Source organism: Lonchura striata, chromosome 17 (assembly GCF_046129695.1).
Source record: "Lonchura striata isolate bLonStr1 chromosome 17, bLonStr1.mat, whole genome shotgun sequence".
Taxonomy (NCBI): Eukaryota; Metazoa; Chordata; class Aves; order Passeriformes; family Estrildidae; genus Lonchura; species Lonchura striata.
The window spans coordinates 9,702,367-9,720,336 of NC_134619.1; the positions used below are offsets into that span (position 1 = coordinate 9,702,367).

At 52.6% G+C, this 17,970-nt stretch overlaps 2 protein-coding genes across 3 annotated transcripts in view; one reads left to right on the forward strand and one right to left on the reverse strand.

The window, feature by feature from the left end:
* Positions 1-5,802, forward strand: part of ZHX3 (zinc fingers and homeoboxes 3) — a 46,048-nt gene extending 40,246 nt beyond the window's left edge. The window contains exon 4 of the mRNA XM_077787028.1: positions 1,070-5,802. Coding sequence (XP_077643154.1) covers positions 1,070-1,135 — 66 coding nt within the window. The 3' untranslated portion in view covers positions 1,136-5,802. The remainder of the gene's footprint in view (positions 1-1,069) is intronic.
* A 1,278-nt stretch (positions 5,803-7,080) lies between these two features.
* The window catches only part of PLCG1 (phospholipase C gamma 1), a 40,798-nt gene continuing 29,908 nt past the window's right edge, over positions 7,081-17,970 (reverse strand). The window contains exons 15-32 of one of the 2 annotated variants that reach the window (XM_021527852.2): positions 17,440-17,541; positions 17,035-17,222; positions 16,570-16,770; positions 16,059-16,178; positions 15,602-15,782; positions 15,242-15,319; positions 14,698-14,801; positions 14,360-14,456; positions 14,187-14,256; positions 13,801-13,958; positions 13,203-13,299; positions 12,555-12,779; positions 11,599-11,747; positions 9,812-9,926; positions 9,456-9,617; positions 8,848-8,936; positions 8,039-8,223; positions 7,081-7,691 (exon numbers count right to left, since the gene is read on the reverse strand). In XM_021527852.2, the coding sequence (XP_021383527.1) occupies positions 7,649-7,691; positions 8,039-8,223; positions 8,848-8,936; positions 9,456-9,617; positions 9,812-9,926; positions 11,599-11,747; positions 12,555-12,779; positions 13,203-13,299; positions 13,801-13,958; positions 14,187-14,256; positions 14,360-14,456; positions 14,698-14,801; positions 15,242-15,319; positions 15,602-15,782; positions 16,059-16,178; positions 16,570-16,770; positions 17,035-17,222; positions 17,440-17,541 (2,364 nt within the window). In that variant the 3' untranslated portion in view covers positions 7,081-7,648. Of the gene's footprint in view, positions 7,692-8,038; positions 8,227-8,847; positions 8,937-9,455; positions 9,618-9,811; positions 9,927-11,598; positions 11,748-12,554; positions 12,780-13,202; positions 13,300-13,800; positions 13,959-14,186; positions 14,257-14,359; positions 14,457-14,697; positions 14,802-15,241; positions 15,320-15,601; positions 15,783-16,058; positions 16,179-16,569; positions 16,771-17,034; positions 17,223-17,439; positions 17,542-17,970 lie in introns of both variants that reach the window. The other variant, XM_021527851.2, reaches the window with a different exon arrangement.

Here is a 17,970-nt window from a genome sequence, read left to right on the forward strand (position 1 = left end):
TGCCTTGGTCAGAAGAGAAACCGAATCCTGGCTTTATTTCAAGCTGGAGTAAAACTTTAGGAGTGTCTGGTTATTTTAGAAGATGACCCATAGATTTATTTATTTATTTATTTATTTGGGAAGAAAGGGTCCTGGCTGCTTGTCCTGTGCCACTAGTTCCTTCCATGTGCCTGCCTGATCTCCAGCAGCAGTCACAGCAGCCTGCCTTTCTCTCTCCTGCTGCCTGCTTTCCAGATGTGAACATCCTTCTTTGGTGTGGAGAAAGGTGAAGGTGGTGAAGGTGGAGGCTGCAAAGGCAAGGAGGGGACATGGAGTCTCCAGAAGTCACTTTTGGAAGGCGGTGTGTCTGTGTGTGTATGTATGTGTGGTGGAGAGGAGAGCTATTTTCCAAGCCCTTTGTGGGCTTTTCTGCAGTGCAGCTGGGGGCTGCTTCCTGCCTGGTAGGGTTCCCACCAGATGGGGATGGCTGAGTGCTGACCCTGTCCCATGGTGGTCCATGCATGCAGCTCCTTGCTGGCCAGCTGGGATCTTCTCCAGTCCCACTGCCTTGCTTTGGAGCTTCCCACACTCCTCTGCTATGGCTGCAGGCCTTAAAAAAATAATTCTAAGAATCGAGTAAAATTCATTGCTTCCCTTCCCATCTAATTTGGAGAAGGTGGAGCATGGGTCCTGAAGGTGTGGATGGGTCTTGGCTTTGCTGTACATCCTCCCCCTTTGCAGGGGAAGGATGAGTTTGGGAACTCGTGGGGAGCCAGCTTTTGTGCTGAGGAGGTGCTGTGCCCCTGCTAGTGCCCTCTGAGATGGCTTTCTGCCAGCCAGAGCGAGGATCCTGTCAAATCTCGTGGCACAGAGGTCCTTAGCAAAGGTGCATCCCTCCTTAGGGGCACAAAGCCAACTCCACTCCCTCAAGGATTTCGGGTTTCCCGGCCCCTCTGGATGTTGCTAGCCCTTCTTTGCAGCTGACTCTATCAAGGCTCCTGATCTTGCCTATCCTGAGACACTCCTGCATCCCCTCCTTCCCACGTGGAGCAAGGCCAGGAGCATCTCTGACACCTCTGTTCTTTTTCAGAAACAGACTGAACCCAAGCCAGCAGCCCCGGAGGATCCGCTCTTACCCTTGAGAAGAAATTTGTGATCTTTAAGAAACCCATGGGCCGGCCTGACCCAAGCCTGAGGAGCAGGACGTGGTGACGAAGCACTGCCATACCTGAGGCCTTTGGGCACAGCACACGAGGCAGCACGTGCTCGAGCTGGGCACTCGGTGCTGAGCTCTGGGTGGCCCAGAGGAGGGGCTGGGAGCTGGCTGAGGCAGGGGCTCAGCTCGCACCCAGGAAATAGGATGCTCCTGTTTGCTTCCCAGTGACAGACTTTCAGATTTCATATTCATATACCGATGCCTACAGCTGCCTATACAAGCATAACAAATCTCAGACATTGTGTAAACAAGGTCATTGCTTAGATATGGACTATCATGGCATAGTACTTGTTTCTTTTTTCTTTTTTTTTTCATCTGTCCATTATGGTGTTTGTTCTCTAAAGGTTGGCATGGCTGCATATATCCCTCTGCCCTTTCTGATCCTTAAGCCCTGGCAGTGAAGAGCTTTGTGGGCACATAGGTGTGAGTGTATTAGGAAGAAAACTGTCAATCTTGAATTTGAGTGAGATTCTCATCCCTCCAGATGAGGTTAGAGTGAGCATTGCATACTCTCTGATAAGCAGCAGGTTCCCAGACCTAGGCAGCAAAGGAGATGGAGTTTGGTGTCATTTGTCCCTTGCTGGCTAGAACACTTTCCCCTGTGCTCCTGGAGACTGACTGTAACAGGCTGTTAAATCTCCAAGTCTCTCTTTAATATCTGAGAACTAGCACATAATAATTTTTGCATCCTGACCTGGAATCCTTTTCATTGTTTGGAGAGAACAGTCTGTTCTTCAGAGAACAAACGCAGAGTCACAGCGTGGCTGTGAGTGGTTCAAGTCATTGTTGTCACCAAGGCAGCGGCTCTGCTGCCACCAGGAAGTTTTCTTCTTGCAGCCCTACATGGCAGGTCCTCCTGCAGCACCGCTGGTGATTTCAAGTGTTTGTTCCAGTCCTTTTTGTTTCTCTTTTCTCATTTTTCTGCTTTTTTTTTCCCCAGGCCATGTGCAATAGTTCTGGCAAAGGAGCAAAATAAATTTCCCAGTTGTCCTGCCTGCTGCCCAGTACCTGTATGTTTTTAATGTGTGTTGTCTTGTGTGGTTGCTCTGTGATGCAACTGCTTGAACATTTTTGCTTTAAATATTCTTTTCTAGTAGAAAACAAAGTCTAGAAGGGAAACTCTTGAGCTGAATAGTCCAGCCAAATGCTGTGTCAGATCATTCTGTCACAAACTAATCAAATCCCAACTCCAAATTGGTTCCATGTTTTGCCTTCACTTTTGCTCTTGGAAGGCTAGTCCAGAAATTGACTGCCTTTGAGTGGTTAGAAACTGTATTTAAATTTCTAGTTTGAATTAATTTGTGGCTGGTACATTCCTGGTTTGTTTTGGAGCCAACATTGTCCTTTAACTTAAATAGTTTTTGGTGTTTATCTGCTGATGTATTTATGGAGAGTAGTCATAGCTCCCTATTTTTTGCCAAGCCAACTCAGCCAAGCTTTTTCAGTAGAAGGTTTTTATTTAGTGAGAGCTTTTTAATGTGGGAGACTTTATTGTTGGTGGTAAATGATATTTATTAGGAGGGTGGGTAGCAAACCCCAAAGGATCGGATCCAGAGATTTACAAAAAATCTGTTTTAAAAACAAAAAAGCTCTTTCAGAACCTCTTCCAAAGATGGTGTCTGATTTCTACCTTTAATTGCCCTTGCTTTTGCAATTCTTTCTTCGCCCCCTCTTCTAGAGGCCGCCTTGCTCAGCTGCTGGAAGGGGCTGTGGCTGCTCAGTGCTTTGGCAGAGGCTTCCCCTCGCCTGGTGGGATGTGCTGGGTGCTTGTGCCTGAGCTCACAGGGCTTCCCAGGTGTGACACTGTGGCCAAGTGTGACCGTCTGCTCCAGACAGAGGTGACCTGCACCCCACAGAGAGCGGGGTGACACCTTGGATGTGGCACTTGCACTGTGCATCCCACAGCCAGACCAGCCACCCCACCACGCTGTGAGCAGGGGTGGCACTGACCTGGAGCAGCCTGTGTGGCACCAGGCTCCCTAAATTTGCCTTTGGGAGCATTGCTGATGGTCATGACACAGCTGGAGGCATGGCCAGCAGCCATCCCACCTTGGCTGGAGATGGCTCAGCTGGTGGCATCCCCCTGGCTCTCTTTGGGGACAAGGGACAGCTCCAGGGGTTTACCCTCATGGGTGCAATCCTGTGCACCCCAAAATATCAGAGAGGGTGGCAGAATCTGGGTGGTTCTAGAGCTTTGAAAGCAGATCTGGGAGTTGTGCAGCCTGAGAATGTGGATGTATGTACAGTGTCACCTTCAGAGAACAAATACAGGTAGGTCAATTTACTCTGTAGTGTCTGTGTACATGCAGGTTTATTTAACTACACATATATACAGTTCAAATATGCCATTGATTCTTTATTGCATTATGATGTACATTAAAAATGTACACTTTAACTAACTACTTGCTATATAAATACGTTGGAAGTGTAGTTTGCCCATTCAAGGTGATTTTCTGTGGGATTTTTGGTGTACACTTAAGGGCCTATGGCTGATTGGAAGAGTGATCCCCACTCCATCTACAGGAATGCTTAAGGACTATGGTATGAACTGGTCCCTTCAAATCATGTTTTGATACACTAGCTGAAATATTTTGCACTTGGATTGCATTCAAACAGTTTTCCAGAAAAATTGAAAAGAAGTCTTGTGAGCTAGAGGGAGAATTTCCCGGTGTACACAGAAAAACCAGCCTTGAGGGTTGGAAGCTGCTGAGGTTTTTGAGCTTTGTCTCCATGCATTCATACAAGCACAGCAGGAGTTTTCTTTCTTTTGGGTGAGAGGAATTTTTAAAAGTGGTTCCATGCAGAGTCCCCTTGGACATGGCAATGGGGCTGGCAGACGCCTTTGCATGGGGAGGGTAAGATTTAGAGACAAAAAAGAAATCAAAACATGATCGAGTTCCCTTTCTAACTCCTACATTCCTTGTTATCTGCATTTTTTAGTTGACTTGAAATCTCCATAAAAGTATAAGCTGAAGATCTTTGAGGGTTTAGCTCTGTGGTTTTCTGTTTCTCAGCTGAGGAGGAGAAACAGGTGCCATCTCCAAACAGACTTGGGTTTTAGTGCAGGACATTGGAAAAGTGTTTGCATCTGAAACTGAAAAGAAAAATTGAGAGGTGGCTTGACAGTCCCAACAGCAGCTCTTGTGGTGTTAAGAGGAAGTGTCACCACAATTCTTCACAGTGTGTGAATATTTATCATCATCTAATCAAAGATGACTATCTTGACTTGAAAGGGGTGTAAGATCGAGGTGATGTAGCCAGCATCAGTAAGGAAGGGAAATTAAATTCTCCACCTCCACCCGCTGTGCCTGAGCTTGGGCTTGGCAGGCACAGCAGAAACCATCAATTTTAATCCGTGTGAATCTTGTTACTTATGTCTCTGAGGCTGCTTAGATTAAGGGCACAATCCAATTGCTTAATAACCCAAAACCCTGATTTGTGCTTGCCCTGGCTTGCTCGTGGGAAGGGCTGCTGCTTCTCCTGGTGCAAGGAACTGAGTTTCTTTATTCATTGATGTCAGCAGCCCCTGCCATGAGATTTCTAGACATTGTTCCATGTTTCATTTGGGTACCTGATTTTTCAGCTCTGTAATTAGCATCCTTGAAATTTTTTTTTCTTTTTTTTTAGCAGAGCACTAAACAATGATCTACAGTCTCCTATCTCCACTTGCCTGAGAGCTGAGTGATGCTGCACATCAGGCTTGCAGCGTGGTGGGAGGATGGGCACAGGTGCTTGCAGGTACTTAGTGTGATTTCATGTCCCTTCCCTGAGCTGGTCACCAGAAGCCACCAGCAAAAGCAGTAGCTGCTGGCAGAGGAACACGGTAGTCCTTAACCTGGTTGAAGGATGCTCACCAGAGCTGTAAGATACCTACTGGGTTAATTTTTGTTATGTGTCCCCTGACAGTTCAAGAGAAGGTATTAGGCTGGTTTTTCATTTAGGGTTTTGGGTATTTCATTTTTTTAATTGGAAAGCAACAGGTTTTGGTCATCTGCAGAAATGTTATATTGTTTTCCCTGCAGCCCCTCTCTTACAGATGTAACAGAGGTGAACTGATCAGAAGCTTGCTCTTTGGGAATCAGATGAAAAAGTTGATTTTCAGCACTTGGGCACAAATTACAAAGTGAATGGGATGCTGCACTCTACTACTACTACTAGGTGACAGTATTCAAAATGCTTGTAAATGTCTCCTCCCTGTTGCCCAGATAATTTTGGCTTTGCTTCTTCAAATCAGTCAAGGTCCTGATGTGATTCAGCTCACCTGTCACTTCAGCTCTGGTGTCACTTCTCAGCTGATCCCAAAACCAGCTGGGTAAGATTAGGCAACACAATCCATGGAAGGGAACGAGGCACATGCAGGCTATCCCTGTTCTTTTCACTGAGAAATTTAGTTTCTCCTGTATGTTTTACTGGCAGTGGTGTGTGCCAGGAATGTTGGATTTGCATCAGAAAACTTTAAAGCAGAGCAAAGGAGCTCAGTTATGTAAGCAGTGAAGTTTTATTTATTTATTTTTTAGATTTTGGGGTTTCTTGTTATGGCCCAAGTGCTCTGTTGGCTGACGTTTGGCATATTCTGATGGCACAATTAAAGCCCTCTTTTCCCTGTACTGATGAAGGTGGTGTTAGGATTCTTGCTTACTGGTGCTAGTGAAAGTTGGGCTAGGAATCCATGGCATAGAAAATTTCTAGCTAAAATTGCACTTTCTCTCTGCCCCATCTGGCTCGTGGTGGTGTTATGGGTACGTGGCTGTGATTCCCCTTGCACATACTAACATTGCACTAAAAGAGAGACTTTGGGAACAGCGTGTTGATCACTTTGTTTCTCAGCAGACCACAAAGTCAGCCTAATGGGGTCTCTTTTTTTTTTTTTTTTTTTTTTTTTTAATTATTGTTATTTAGAAATCATGCTGGTGCTGAATGACCTGGAATTTTTGCTTGGATTTATCCAAAGGAAAATGTAACTGTAGCTGCAACGGGACCTTTCATAAGGGTGGCCGGTGCAGTGAGGGAGCAGGGTGAGAGCTCTGCTGTGTAAAGCTGTCTTTGTACCGGGGAGGTGTGGGGGTTTCCAGGGGGGTTGTTACTTTGGTTTTTTGTTGTTTTTTTTTCCAAGACCACAATTTTAAATGGTCACCTTGGCAATCGTGTGAAACAGGAAATAGTTTTTACTTTTGGTAAAGGTTTTAAAGAGGAAACAAAAAAAGCTGCCTGTGATTGTGGGCTGTAGCTATTATTAGGGCTAGGGTAGCTTGTACGTGCTATGGACTTTACCTGCTCTTATTCTGAGGGCAAGAACTCCCTATAGCAACAATGCCACTTCTGAGAAGTGAACGGCAAGTTTCCCTTCCTTTTGTATATGTGGATGTGAGGGTGGGCAAGGGGAAGAGCTTGCTTGTACAGTTTGTTGAAATGAAACCAGACATTTTTGGTTGTTCCTAAATAAAGAGCGTAAAAATCAAACGTGAGTTGAGTGGTGCTTGCACTGGGGTTTGGGAGGGTCCTTGAGTCCAGGAATGGTTGTGCCTGCCTTCCAGCTCGTGGGCTGGGAGTGCACCATCACAACCTCCTCATTTATTTTAAAACAATGACAACTTTTGCATAGGGTAAGGCCATGAGTGAGTGCCCAGACACCTCTGCCCTAGTGGTGCTTCTTCATCCCAGAGTTCTGTCCTCAACCTGCTTCAGAACAGCACAGGCAGCTGGAGCACATAACTTTGTTTTATCCTTTTGAGTGAACATAGGATAAAACCTGGGGCTGTTCCTGGTTATTTTTCTTCTCCTGAAGACAGGAGGAAGGAGGGAGCAACACAACCTCTTTAGGAATGGCTGCACCTCAGCTCTGCGCTGATCTGCAGGGCACAGACCACCAGACACCTGAGCCAGCACACGCATAATACTGACACTTTTATTGTCATTTAAAGCTAGAGCGGCCCTGTAAATGTAGAGTTTCACTACTGGACCCTTCGGCAGTGGCTATACAGGTCAGATGTGGTGTCACCAGGACAGACAGAGGTGCTGCTGTGGTCACTGCAGTCACACCTGCCCAGAGCTCTGGGCATGGACACAGCACGGGGTGGCTGCAGCCAGGCTCCAGCAGCTGCACAGGATCTCTGGATTACACAGAGCAGTGACGCAGAGGCTGGATGGGAGCTTTTAGGTCTCTTCCTGTGATTACAGACAGTTTTTCTCTGGCCTCCGGCAGCCTGTCCGCACTGACGCGCTTCTTAAGGGCTTCGTGGTGAAGGTTGGTGGGTGCTTGGGGTTGGTTCGGGGTGGGGTTTATTTCCAGTTTTTTTTTTTTTTTTTTTAGTTCTCCACTCGAACACACTTCAGCAGAGAAACTGGAAAAGCTGCCTGAAAGTAGGCCATAGCAGTGCCGTTTCCATAGAAACCAGTTCACAGCGTGCTGTGAGATTCACAAGCACTGGAGGTGCTTTCGCCCGCCGGGGTGGGCTACAGCCGGTTGTCCCCGTTGACCCGGGTCCTCCGCAGTACCCTGGAGAGGGGCACAGAGAGGGGACACAGCTCAGCCTCACCGTGCCACGACCGAGCACAATGCTCTGGTGGGCTCAAGTTTCCCACTGGAGTAAGGTGGGGGCTCAGCCACATCCCCCATGGCTGGGGATAATGCCACCAGCTGTGGTGTCCCACCCTGCTCCCACAGCAGTGACTCTCACAAGCACTGGCACAACTTCCAGCTCAAACTTAGGGTTTCCACGCAGCAAAAAAAGCTGCAGCTCCGCTTTGGGTCAGGGGGAGGCTGCATTCATCTGCCTCCAGCCAGACTAAATGCAGAGGGGGCTGTATGATGCAGGGGAAGAGCTGAATGAGCACTGGCCTCACCTTCGCTCCCGGCTCTCAAAGTGGTCAGCGAGCTGCTCTGGGGGCACACGGAAATCCTCGAAAGGCTGCTGGTACCGCAGCTCAAAGGACCCCTCTCTGCCTCTGCTTGCCAGCAGCTGGCTGGAGCCATCCCCTGCTCGTTCCCGTAGGGATGAAGCATTGAAGAGGTTTATTTCTCCGTTTTCCTGCTTGGATGAGGCAAAAAATGCTGTAGTCAATCAAGGGGTTGTGATTTCAAAGCATCTATCCTGTAGTAAGGGCAGTTGTGCAGGGCCCTGGCTGCCCTGCAGGGTGTCCAGGGCTCCTGGGGGCTTGGGGTTTGCAATGTGCAGCTGCTCTAACAGCCGCTGCTGGCACCCACCAGCACCATTTTAAATGAAGAAATAAAAGAACCATCTGTCTCAGAAGGAGCCCTGCCCTCTGTTTATGCCAACAGGGACAGCCCCAGGCCAGCCAGCTCTGTGATCCTGAGCTGCAATGTCCCTGGAGCACAGACAGGCACTGAGACAAATCCGCCTTCCCCAGCTTTTGCTGATGGGATTTCCAGGCAAGCCAAACCCAGTGCAGGCAGGACCCTGCCTGAAACACCCTGACTGCTGCAGGAGGCAAAGCCAGTGCTTGCTTTCCTGCTGGGCATCACTATGGAGCAGCACTGGGAATTCAGCCATCCACAGGCACTCAGGCCAGGCACCACCAAGCCTCACTGCCCCAGCTGGAGCAGGAGAGTGGGCAGGGTCAGGCTGGGCTCACTGGCTCTGCTCCTCAGCCCTCAAGCATGGTCACCTTCTTGTGTGTGCAGCCACTCTCACCTTGCAAGGGAAAATGTCTATCTTGACAAGCAGAGAAGCCAGCTCCAGGTTCTCACTGTAGTTGTTCTTGAGGGGAACAGCTCGGAAACCTACGGCAGAGACAGCCCTGGTGTCACTCCCTGCACAGGAACTGAGAAGGCAGTGCCCTGGCACAGAACTCAAGGGGGTTTTTCTCTCGCAAGACCCTTTTTCTCTTCTGACAAGAGAAGCTGTGGCTGCCCCATCCCTGGAAGTGTCCAAAGTCAGCTTGGATGGGGCTCAGAGCAGCCTGGGATAGTGGAAGGTGTCCCTGCCCATGGCAGTGGGGCTGGAACAAGATGGCCTTTAGGGTCCCTTCTAATCCAAACCAATTCCAATCCATTCAGTCCATGATTCTGTGACTCTCCAAACTCCCAAATTTCCCTCAAAGTGGCAGGTGGCCCCAAGGGCTGTTAGCAAATGGCTCTGCCTTCCTTTAACTGGTTGGGGATGTGACCTGTCATGGGGACAGGCTGAGCCAGCCTGGGGCCCAACAACACCTTCCCATAAAGCTCAGCATCTCCCTGGCTAACAGCGTGAACTGGTGAGGACCACCATGACCTCCCTCCCTGCTCTCCCAAGTGCTTCACCTGTCTTCAAGCCTTTCACCAGGAAGGTGGCCTGAGCCAGGAAGTTCTCGTCGCTGAACATGTCCTCCTCGTACACCACAAAGCGGAGGAAGGCAAACTCAGGGTTGCTGACCTGAAAGTGGAATTGCTTCGGGGTCCAGAGAGGGTTCAGGCCGTTGTCAGCTGCTCACAAAACACAAATGTCAGTGGGCAGTTCCACTGAGTTCTTCCACTGCCCCCATGACTGATGCTGGGCTCTGGGGCAGCACGAGGGCAGCTCCCAGCTCAGTGCCAGGCTTTGCTGCAGAGCCCACGCCTCACACCAGGATCAGGAGTGATGGTGCATCCCTCTCCCTTCCCTTCCCCACCCCACTCACCCACGATCTCTGTTTTCTGCTTGGCATTGTCATACTCAGCACCAGACACCTCCACCTCCACGAAGGGACAAACAATTCCCCTTCCATTTTTGGGAAGGTGCCGGGCCCCCAGGACCTGAGTAGAGAGCAGGAGAGACTTGGTAAGAGACAAGAACAAAAGGGAAAAAATGTGTTTGAATACCAAGACATTTTCTTCCCAAATAAATCACCCTGGCTCTGCTAATTGGAGAGAGAAGCAGCACTGACAGCCAGCCTAGCCAGCAGCTCGGAGAGAAATAGTTCCCACCCCTGGAAGCTGCTATAGTGTTCTTGATCCTCTGTTTGACTTGTAAGCCATAAAAAAAAGCAGCTGAACTGCTCCAGGTTCCTGCCTGCTGCTGGCACAGCCAGGCCTGGGCCACAGCATCCCTCCCCCAGCTGGCCAAGCTGGAGCTGGGCTCCCAGCCCAGCTGGGAGCACTATGCTGGACCCCTCATCTTTGCTGAAACTTCTCAGCCCTCCTGCCTTGGTGCAAGGAGGAAAAGGAGCTGCTCTCCAGCACTGCTGTGCCTCGTGCCTGCAGCACAGTCTGTGCTGCCCTCGGCTGACAAGCTGCAGCAGAAAGCAGTGCAGCTCCCTCCTGCCCGTGGCCATATGTCGCTCCAGCGTGCTGTCGGCACGCTGCTGCTGCAGGGGAAGGACCTGCTGCCAGCACTGGATCATGTGCTTTGAGTCATGCTGGGCTCGAGATGGCTTCTCCATCCATGAAAGCTGGCTTTGGTGGGGACAGCAGGCAGTTCTGCCAGACAACGAGAGGCTGAGCCTGTCTCTTAAAGGCAACAGTGACTGGCTATGGCACAATGACTCTTGACACTTGGGGGTGGCAGCCGCGTCCTGAGATGCAGGAAGAGCTTGGGAAAACAGATGGGGCAGGGAATTTTTAGGGAGACAGTGGGCATGGGGTCAGTAGTGCAGAGGGTACATAATAGGGTGTCCTCTTGGAGAAGGGCTGTGGCTTTTTTAGGTGGGATCACTCCAAAACAGAAGTGGCTGCAGAGGAAACCTGTGAGCACCTGAAGGCAGGATCTCCACTGCATCCTCCCCAAGGTTTACACAAGCTGAAGAGACTGGCAAAGGAGACTGTTGACCCTAGCTTGGTTCTGAGACCACAGGGAATGCCTGTACAGGCTGCTGGTCCAAACATGAGAGCCAGCTGCTTTGGCACAGCCCTCCAAAGCTTTGCCTGGTGAGCTCTCCCATGTCCCTGCAGAGCCTCTGCTGTGCAGGTCAGAGCTAGCACAGGAACAATCCAGCCTCAGTTGCACCATTAGGGAAGTAGAAAAAAACTCATTAAGCATCCACAACCCCTCCTCTGTTATTCCCACCCTCAGCCCCCCTCCTCTTACCATCACCAGCTGCACAACACAGAAATGGCCCGAAAAGTTTGCCCTGACCTCGAGCATCTTCCCAAAAGGGGCCATGAGCAAGGGGAAATGGAAACATGGAGCCTGGAGCGAGTGACAAGGAGGGGACAAAGCACAGCTCTTGTGTTGTTAGCCTGTGGATGCAGTCCCGGCCAGGCTCTGGGGACAGGGATGCCACCTCTGCAGGTTGGGGATGCCACCTGCTGGCACTGGGACCTGGACAGGAGGAGTCCTGCGGGGAGCATCCAGGGATGCTCCTGCTGCTCCTCCCCAGGCACCCTCAGCAGCCTCTGTGAGCCCAGAAAAACCATCCTGCCACCCCGAATCTGCTATAACCACTGGGGTCTGACCTTGCATTGCCCCACACCAGGAGGAGGTACTGACCTCAATGGAGATGGAGAGTGGTTCTGTGCCCCGCAACGTGCTCTTGTCAAAGGGGTCAAAGATGTCATCCCTCATGTTGGTCGGCTGCAGGACGTACCCACACTGGCCACTGGACATGAACAAGGCCTGGTTCATCTGCATGGGCTTGTCTAGAGAGCACAGGTAGGAGATACAGGAGATGAGGGATACTCTGTGCACAAGCTGGATCATCACCCCCATCACTGATGCTTCTCAGGAAGCCCTTGGCAAGAGGAGCTGGCTCACCCCTTGGCAGTGCTGAGCAATGTGTCCCCACTGCAGCCTGTGCAAGTGTCAGGGCCATGAGGTGACTCTCTCATGCACAATCTGCCCAACTACCCACTGCTCCGTGGGTCACCTCCCTCTTTTCCTCTTATTTTCAGCTTTCCGTGCGCTGCCTGTAGCGTTTGCCAAACACCCTGTGAGATGCTTGAATTCACAGAAGGAATGAAAAAGCCAGCAGGAACAAAGAGGCAGGTTTTTTGCTGGTGTGTCGGTGAGCTGAGCAGGCTCACAGCAGGATCTGGCAAAGGCCAGGGAAAGGAAGGCTGGACTGCATGGCAGGAGCAGGAATGGAAGCTGGGGAAAGGCAAGAAGAGCAGCCAGCTGGACTCAGACCATGCAACCAGCTGGTGTCCCCAGCCTGGGGCAGCACCATCCCCTTTGGCACCTTCCCTGCCTGCCCTGCTTACCACCAGGGACCTGGGAGAACCCCCTGCCTCCTCTCCATTTCATCTTTTTCTCATAATGGCACAATCCCCAGGCTCAGTGCAGCTCCTTGGCTCAATCCAGCCCTCTGGAGCATGTTAACCCAGCTCTCACTGCCTGCAGAGCCCCTCCAAGCCCCTGTTTGCCAGGAGCAGGGCTCAGCAGGAGGCTCAGAGGAGGCACAGGACACCCCCAGGAGCCAGCCCACCCTCCCTGCCTGCTGCCCTCACCCGGGGTCTGGAAGTTGAGTGCCACCAGCTGGCTGCCACAGATCCACATGGGCAGGGGGTCGTAGTTGGAGGAGTCGAGGCGCTGGCCCTTGGGGTAGATGCGGGAGAGCTGCAGGCGGTTGTACTGCAGGAACTTCTTGCCCTTGATCTTGTTGACGTACTTCTCCGCCTTGGTCTCGGGAAAGGAGGACATGTCCCGGTAACAGGCCCTCTCTGTGCCGATCTCTGGAGGGGACAGCACCGTGTGAGGCAGCAGCACACTCCCTTTGCTGACACTTAACCAGCCCAGCTCCTTCCTGATGCCATCCTCTCAGCCCTGGCCTGGCCACCAGGGCTGTGCAGACCCTGCTGTGCCACAGTGGGTGTTTGCCAGTACCCAACTCCAATGAGAGCAACAACGCAGCCCCCACTGAGCAGGCATGATGCTTCCCCCCAGCCCCAGTCCCTCAGCAGCTGCTCTGTGTGCTGACAGACCCCAGGAACCAAGGGATACCCTTTGGAGCTACACCCAGAACTCCAAGGTAAACTGGGGATTTGGACACCTAGCCTCTGCTAAGATCTAGCCAAAGCAGCCCCTTGGGGTACACCACAGGGTCCGTAATGCCACAGTGACTGCCTGTGAGGGCCACCAGCTCAGCAGATGCTCACTCTCTTCATCAAAGGGCACAGGTCGGCAATAGACCACCAGTTCTGAAAGCTCCAGAGCAATCTTCTTTCTCCTCTCCATCATCTTCCCTTCAGAGAGCTGCCAAGAGAGGGTGAGAGAGGTGTCAGGCCAGGTAGGAGCAGCGGTGATGGATGACCCAACTCACAAGCTGACCCTCACTGCTTGGTGTGGCTCCTGCCCACACTGTGGGGACCACCAGCAGATCTGCCAGGTCTGCATGGGGGACATCACACACGTAGGGCTGGGTAGGTCCTACATCCTGCCCAGAGCAAGACTGGCACTGGTACCAGCAGAGGGCATCTGTAGCCTTGCACCCTCCACTGATGGAGACCTCTCACTTACTGAGCACTCACCCAGTTGTCCAATTTTTCCAAATATCCAGCCTGAACCTCTCAAGCTGTATGGCCACCACCCTTTGCCACGTTGTCCAAGATTTCTCTGGCTTTACCATCTCTGCAACAGCTCTGCCAGCCATCACAGGCTGTCACCTCACCACCCCCAACCTGCTCCTGGGCTCCTGGAAAACCCAGCACTTGGCAGGAGCTGCCTCCTCCCCTGCCACGGGCTCCCCAGGCTCACCCTGGCATCAGCTGTCTGAGCTGCCTCCCGGATCTTCTTCACCCAGTCCAGCAGGTCCTCGTGCGTGTCGGCCGCCACGTCCAGGGACAGGCGTGACACCGAGGACATGCTGATGGAGAAGACGAAGAGGCGATTGTTCTTCCCCTCGGGGCGGATGGCTGCGTGGGACAGGGAGCAGGGGACAAGGTCACTGCAGGTGCTGAGCCAAGCCCTTCACAGGCAGGAAGGGAGAAGACAGGCAAAGGGACTCATGGCTACCCTGGCACTCCACAGCTACAGGGAACTCCCATTTCTGGGCGCTGGAGGCAACACACGGAGCCCAGGCAGCAGTAAGTGAGGCTGAGAAGCCTCAGGGGGCTTTGCAATGCTCCCTCCCTGGCACTCACCGATCTGGCAGGAGGGCACGTCCAGGACCCCTCCGAGCAGGTCTCCCAGGGGGCTGTTCTCATCCAGCTGCTGCTGGGAAGGAAGCACAGCAGGATGGTGCTGGGAACAGTGGGCAGAGCAGCCAGGCTCGGGGGGCACAAACCCTCCTTGCTGTGCTCATGGCCATACTCACCTCCCGCTCTGGCTCCAGGCTTGTGGGACTGGTAATTTCCTCTACATAGTTGGAAGGGAACCACAGCTGCTTTTTGCCACCATAATCTCCTCTCCACCTGGAAGGGAGGGAAGGGACAATGTCAGCACCCAGCACAGGACACCAGAGTGTTCTGAGTCGGGATGAGGGGAACAGCTCTTCCATCATCTGCTTTCAGGGTTTGTGAGGCTTTGGAACTGTGCCCTCATGGGTAATTCCCAGACAGACCCACCCCTAGAGTGGACACACCTTTGTGTGGATGGTGACGGCATAGTTTGACCATATCCCCTAGGGAAAAGGGAGGCTCAGGACCAACTCACCAGCCTCCTTCCTGCTTCTCCACATTCTGGATGATGGCATTTTTGGTGAAGGTGAGCTCGTCTTCCCTCTGTGCCTTGTAGTCAAACAAGGCTTTGACTGCACACTGCAATGAGGAGGGGTCCCATGAGGCTGGCAGGGAATGCCCACAGGATGAGAGATCACCTCCCACCACAGATGTGCTTGTTGGGGGGCTGTGAGGCTCATCATGTGCAGGCAGGCAGCATCCAGCCCTGCTGCCAGGCCCTAGTGACACCTTGCAGAGCAAATCAAGGCCCCCATTTACGCCAAAGCAGAGCTCACAAGTGTGGTTTGGCCCCACACAGGCACTCCCCTCTGTCCCAAGAGCCACTGAGGGGCTTTAGTTTGGAGAGCTCAGAACAAGAGGCAGCCCAGCCTGGGAACCTGGAGGTTCAACCTCCACTGTCTCTCTCTTCATGGTCTAGAAATGGGTGTGCAAACTAATACAGCTCTTAGAAAATGAAAAGATCCTTGCTAAACCCTCCAGCCCTGCAGTTTGTTTTGTGCCAAACAGTGAGAGTGTACCTTGAAGGTGGGCATGGGGTTGGCTTCCACATAGAACCCAGGGTGGCGTCCCTCGTACAGGGCTCCATAGTCTGGCTCCTGGGGAAGCAAAGGGACATTGGTTACAGCAATGACTGCAGGAGAAAAGGTTCCGTACCTTGGGCTAGGTGGGAGAATGCCCCAGGAAGGCACAAGACCAAAGATGATGCTGCAGACAGCCAACAGCAGCCCAAGCCTGCCTCAGAGAGGCAGCACCAAACTCCACTCCAGTGTCAGGAAGCCCCAAGAGGTGTGGGCTGCAAAGCACAGAGATGGCTCACACACCACCACCGCAAGGCACCAGCTCAAAAACGACCATCATTCTTGGGCTCCTGCACTCACCGCTGTCCCAATCTTCTCCAGGGTCTCCTCGTTGATGGGGTAGCGCAGCTTCATCTTGCGGTACAGCGGGTGCTTCTCGTAGTAGCTGATCAAGTCCACCAGGCTCTCGAATTCAGAGTTGCCCAGCAGCACGGTCTGGCCCTCCTGCTGCACCCGGCAGTGCTTGATCTTCCCTTCTGCCCTGGAGGGAGGAAACACCGGGAGAAGCCACTTAGCACCTGGCAAGAGAGGGTCTCCGCCAAAATAAAGACACCAAGGAAAAGGTGTCCCTGGTGGGGTGGCTGAGCACAGCCGGGAGGAAGAGCAGGCTCTCAAGGACGTATTCAAGGGCCATCCCACAGCAACAGGAGTTCTGGGAGAGCTCGAGGCTGGCTGATGGCACCTGTCCTGCTCTCTCACACACTGCAGCAGCCTGGCTCCACGTCCAGCACCCACCCCCCCTGTCCCAGGACCACACCTGAAGGAGATGGCGTAGGAGCTGGGCTCGCTCCTCTTGCGCACCAGGAAGGCTCCATCGCGGGGCACCCGCATCAGCATGTGCTCGGCCTGGGCCCGCGTGAGGTTGGCGTGGTACCACCTGGCAGGACAGACATTGTTGTGCACAGCTCACACACACCCAGCCCATCCCACACCCCTGCCACAGCACCTGGCTTCCCCTCCAGCCCCTACAAGGCTCCTTGAATCCTCCAGAGGAAGACAGGCACTGCAATGGGGCAGGCAGAATCAGAGCCTTTGGTGAGGTGTGGCAGGGCATCCCAACCAAACCCAGCAGCTCTGTGCTCTGCACTGAGCCTCCATGGCATTCAGCTCCATGAACAACGAAGCTGGCCAGCACGGCTGCTGTGACAGAGCTCCATGGGGAGAAAGTGGGGACCAGAAAGCTCCAGCAAGGGAGGAATGGCTGAGGAGAGACCTGGGAGAGCTTCCCACAGTGTCCTGGCTGCCTGGGGACACACAAGTGCACTCACTCTTTGCTCTCGTGGGCATTGGTCTGTGGCACTGGCTCCGTCAGCCTCATCTCAAACTCGTTGCACCTCAGTGGCACCTCCTGGTAGTGGGTGATGAGGTCGTAGAGGCTGTCGAACACCAGGTTGTCCGTCAGGAAGAACTTGGGGCTGCCGGCGTCCTGCCGCGAGTGGATCCGGCAGTGCTGCACCTTCCCATTGCGCCTGGGGAACAAGGAGGGGTGGAGGGGGTAAGCCAGGCTCGCCAGGGAGATTTTGCACCTGCCTCAGGCACAGCTCCAGCCTGACCTGGCATTCCTGCCCCACAGGAGAGTGACTGCTGGCATGGTTGGCATGATGCTGGGGCACAGAGACAGGGCAGAGACTGCTCGCAGGGCAGCAGGAATGGGACCCCACCACTGAGGAAAACATCAATAGGAAACAACCCCCAGAGCGACACAGGGCAGTGGGCTGGCACTGGGCCCTCACCAGAAGGAGAGGGTGTAGTCTCCCACGAAGGTCTCGCTCTCTCTGACGAGGAAGGAGCCGTCGGGGGCCCCTGTCTCGATGCAGTATTCCGTCAGCAGCCGCTCCGCGATGTGCCGCCCGTCGCGGCCCGCTCCCAGCTTCCCGTGGAACCACTTCTCCGTGGAGTGAAGCTCCGTGCTGTTGCTCACCTGGCAGGGGGGAAAAGCCATCGCCTTGGGTTACTGAGGGCAGGCTCACGATGATGGAATCTGCTTTGCTGGGACCAGGGAGCTCCTGAAGCAGCTCCCATCCTTCCCACCACAGGATCTCCCCCTGAAGTCAGCTGGCAAGGGCAATGTTCAGCCCCTTGGGCAGTAAAGTCCTTTCCTCAGGGAACAACTCACAGTCCCACAGGAGAGCCCTCACCTCCTTTTGCTCTTCCTCATCCTCGTTTCCTTGGTCACTGGTGGTCTCCCCAGAATAATAGATCTTGCTGCTGGTCAGCACAAAGTAATGTGGGTTCCACTCCTGCAAGGAAATTAATTCTGGCAAAGAGACCCCTGGGGAATCACCAAACTGCCCACCATCCACCCATGGGATCATCTCCTCCTGACCAGTACAAGCAGGGAGGGACAAGCAGGTTTGTGAAGGAAAGCCACCAACACTGATTCCAGTGAGTCACAGGAGCTTCTAAGACATCCCCCAGATCTGAGGCATGGATTTATCAGTAGCAAAAAACCCAGCATGTGATAAATCACACTGCAAACACTCCAACATTTAATAAAAGGAGATGACCAAATGAAGAGCAAATAAATGCAAAACAAAACAAAACAAAAAAAAAAAAACCCAGTCTGTATGGACTCAGCACAGGGGCAATCTGATGTCAAGATATCAGAGATGGTTATGTGGATTTACCATTGAATTTTACTGTTTTTAAAAAAAACCCTGTTCCATTTG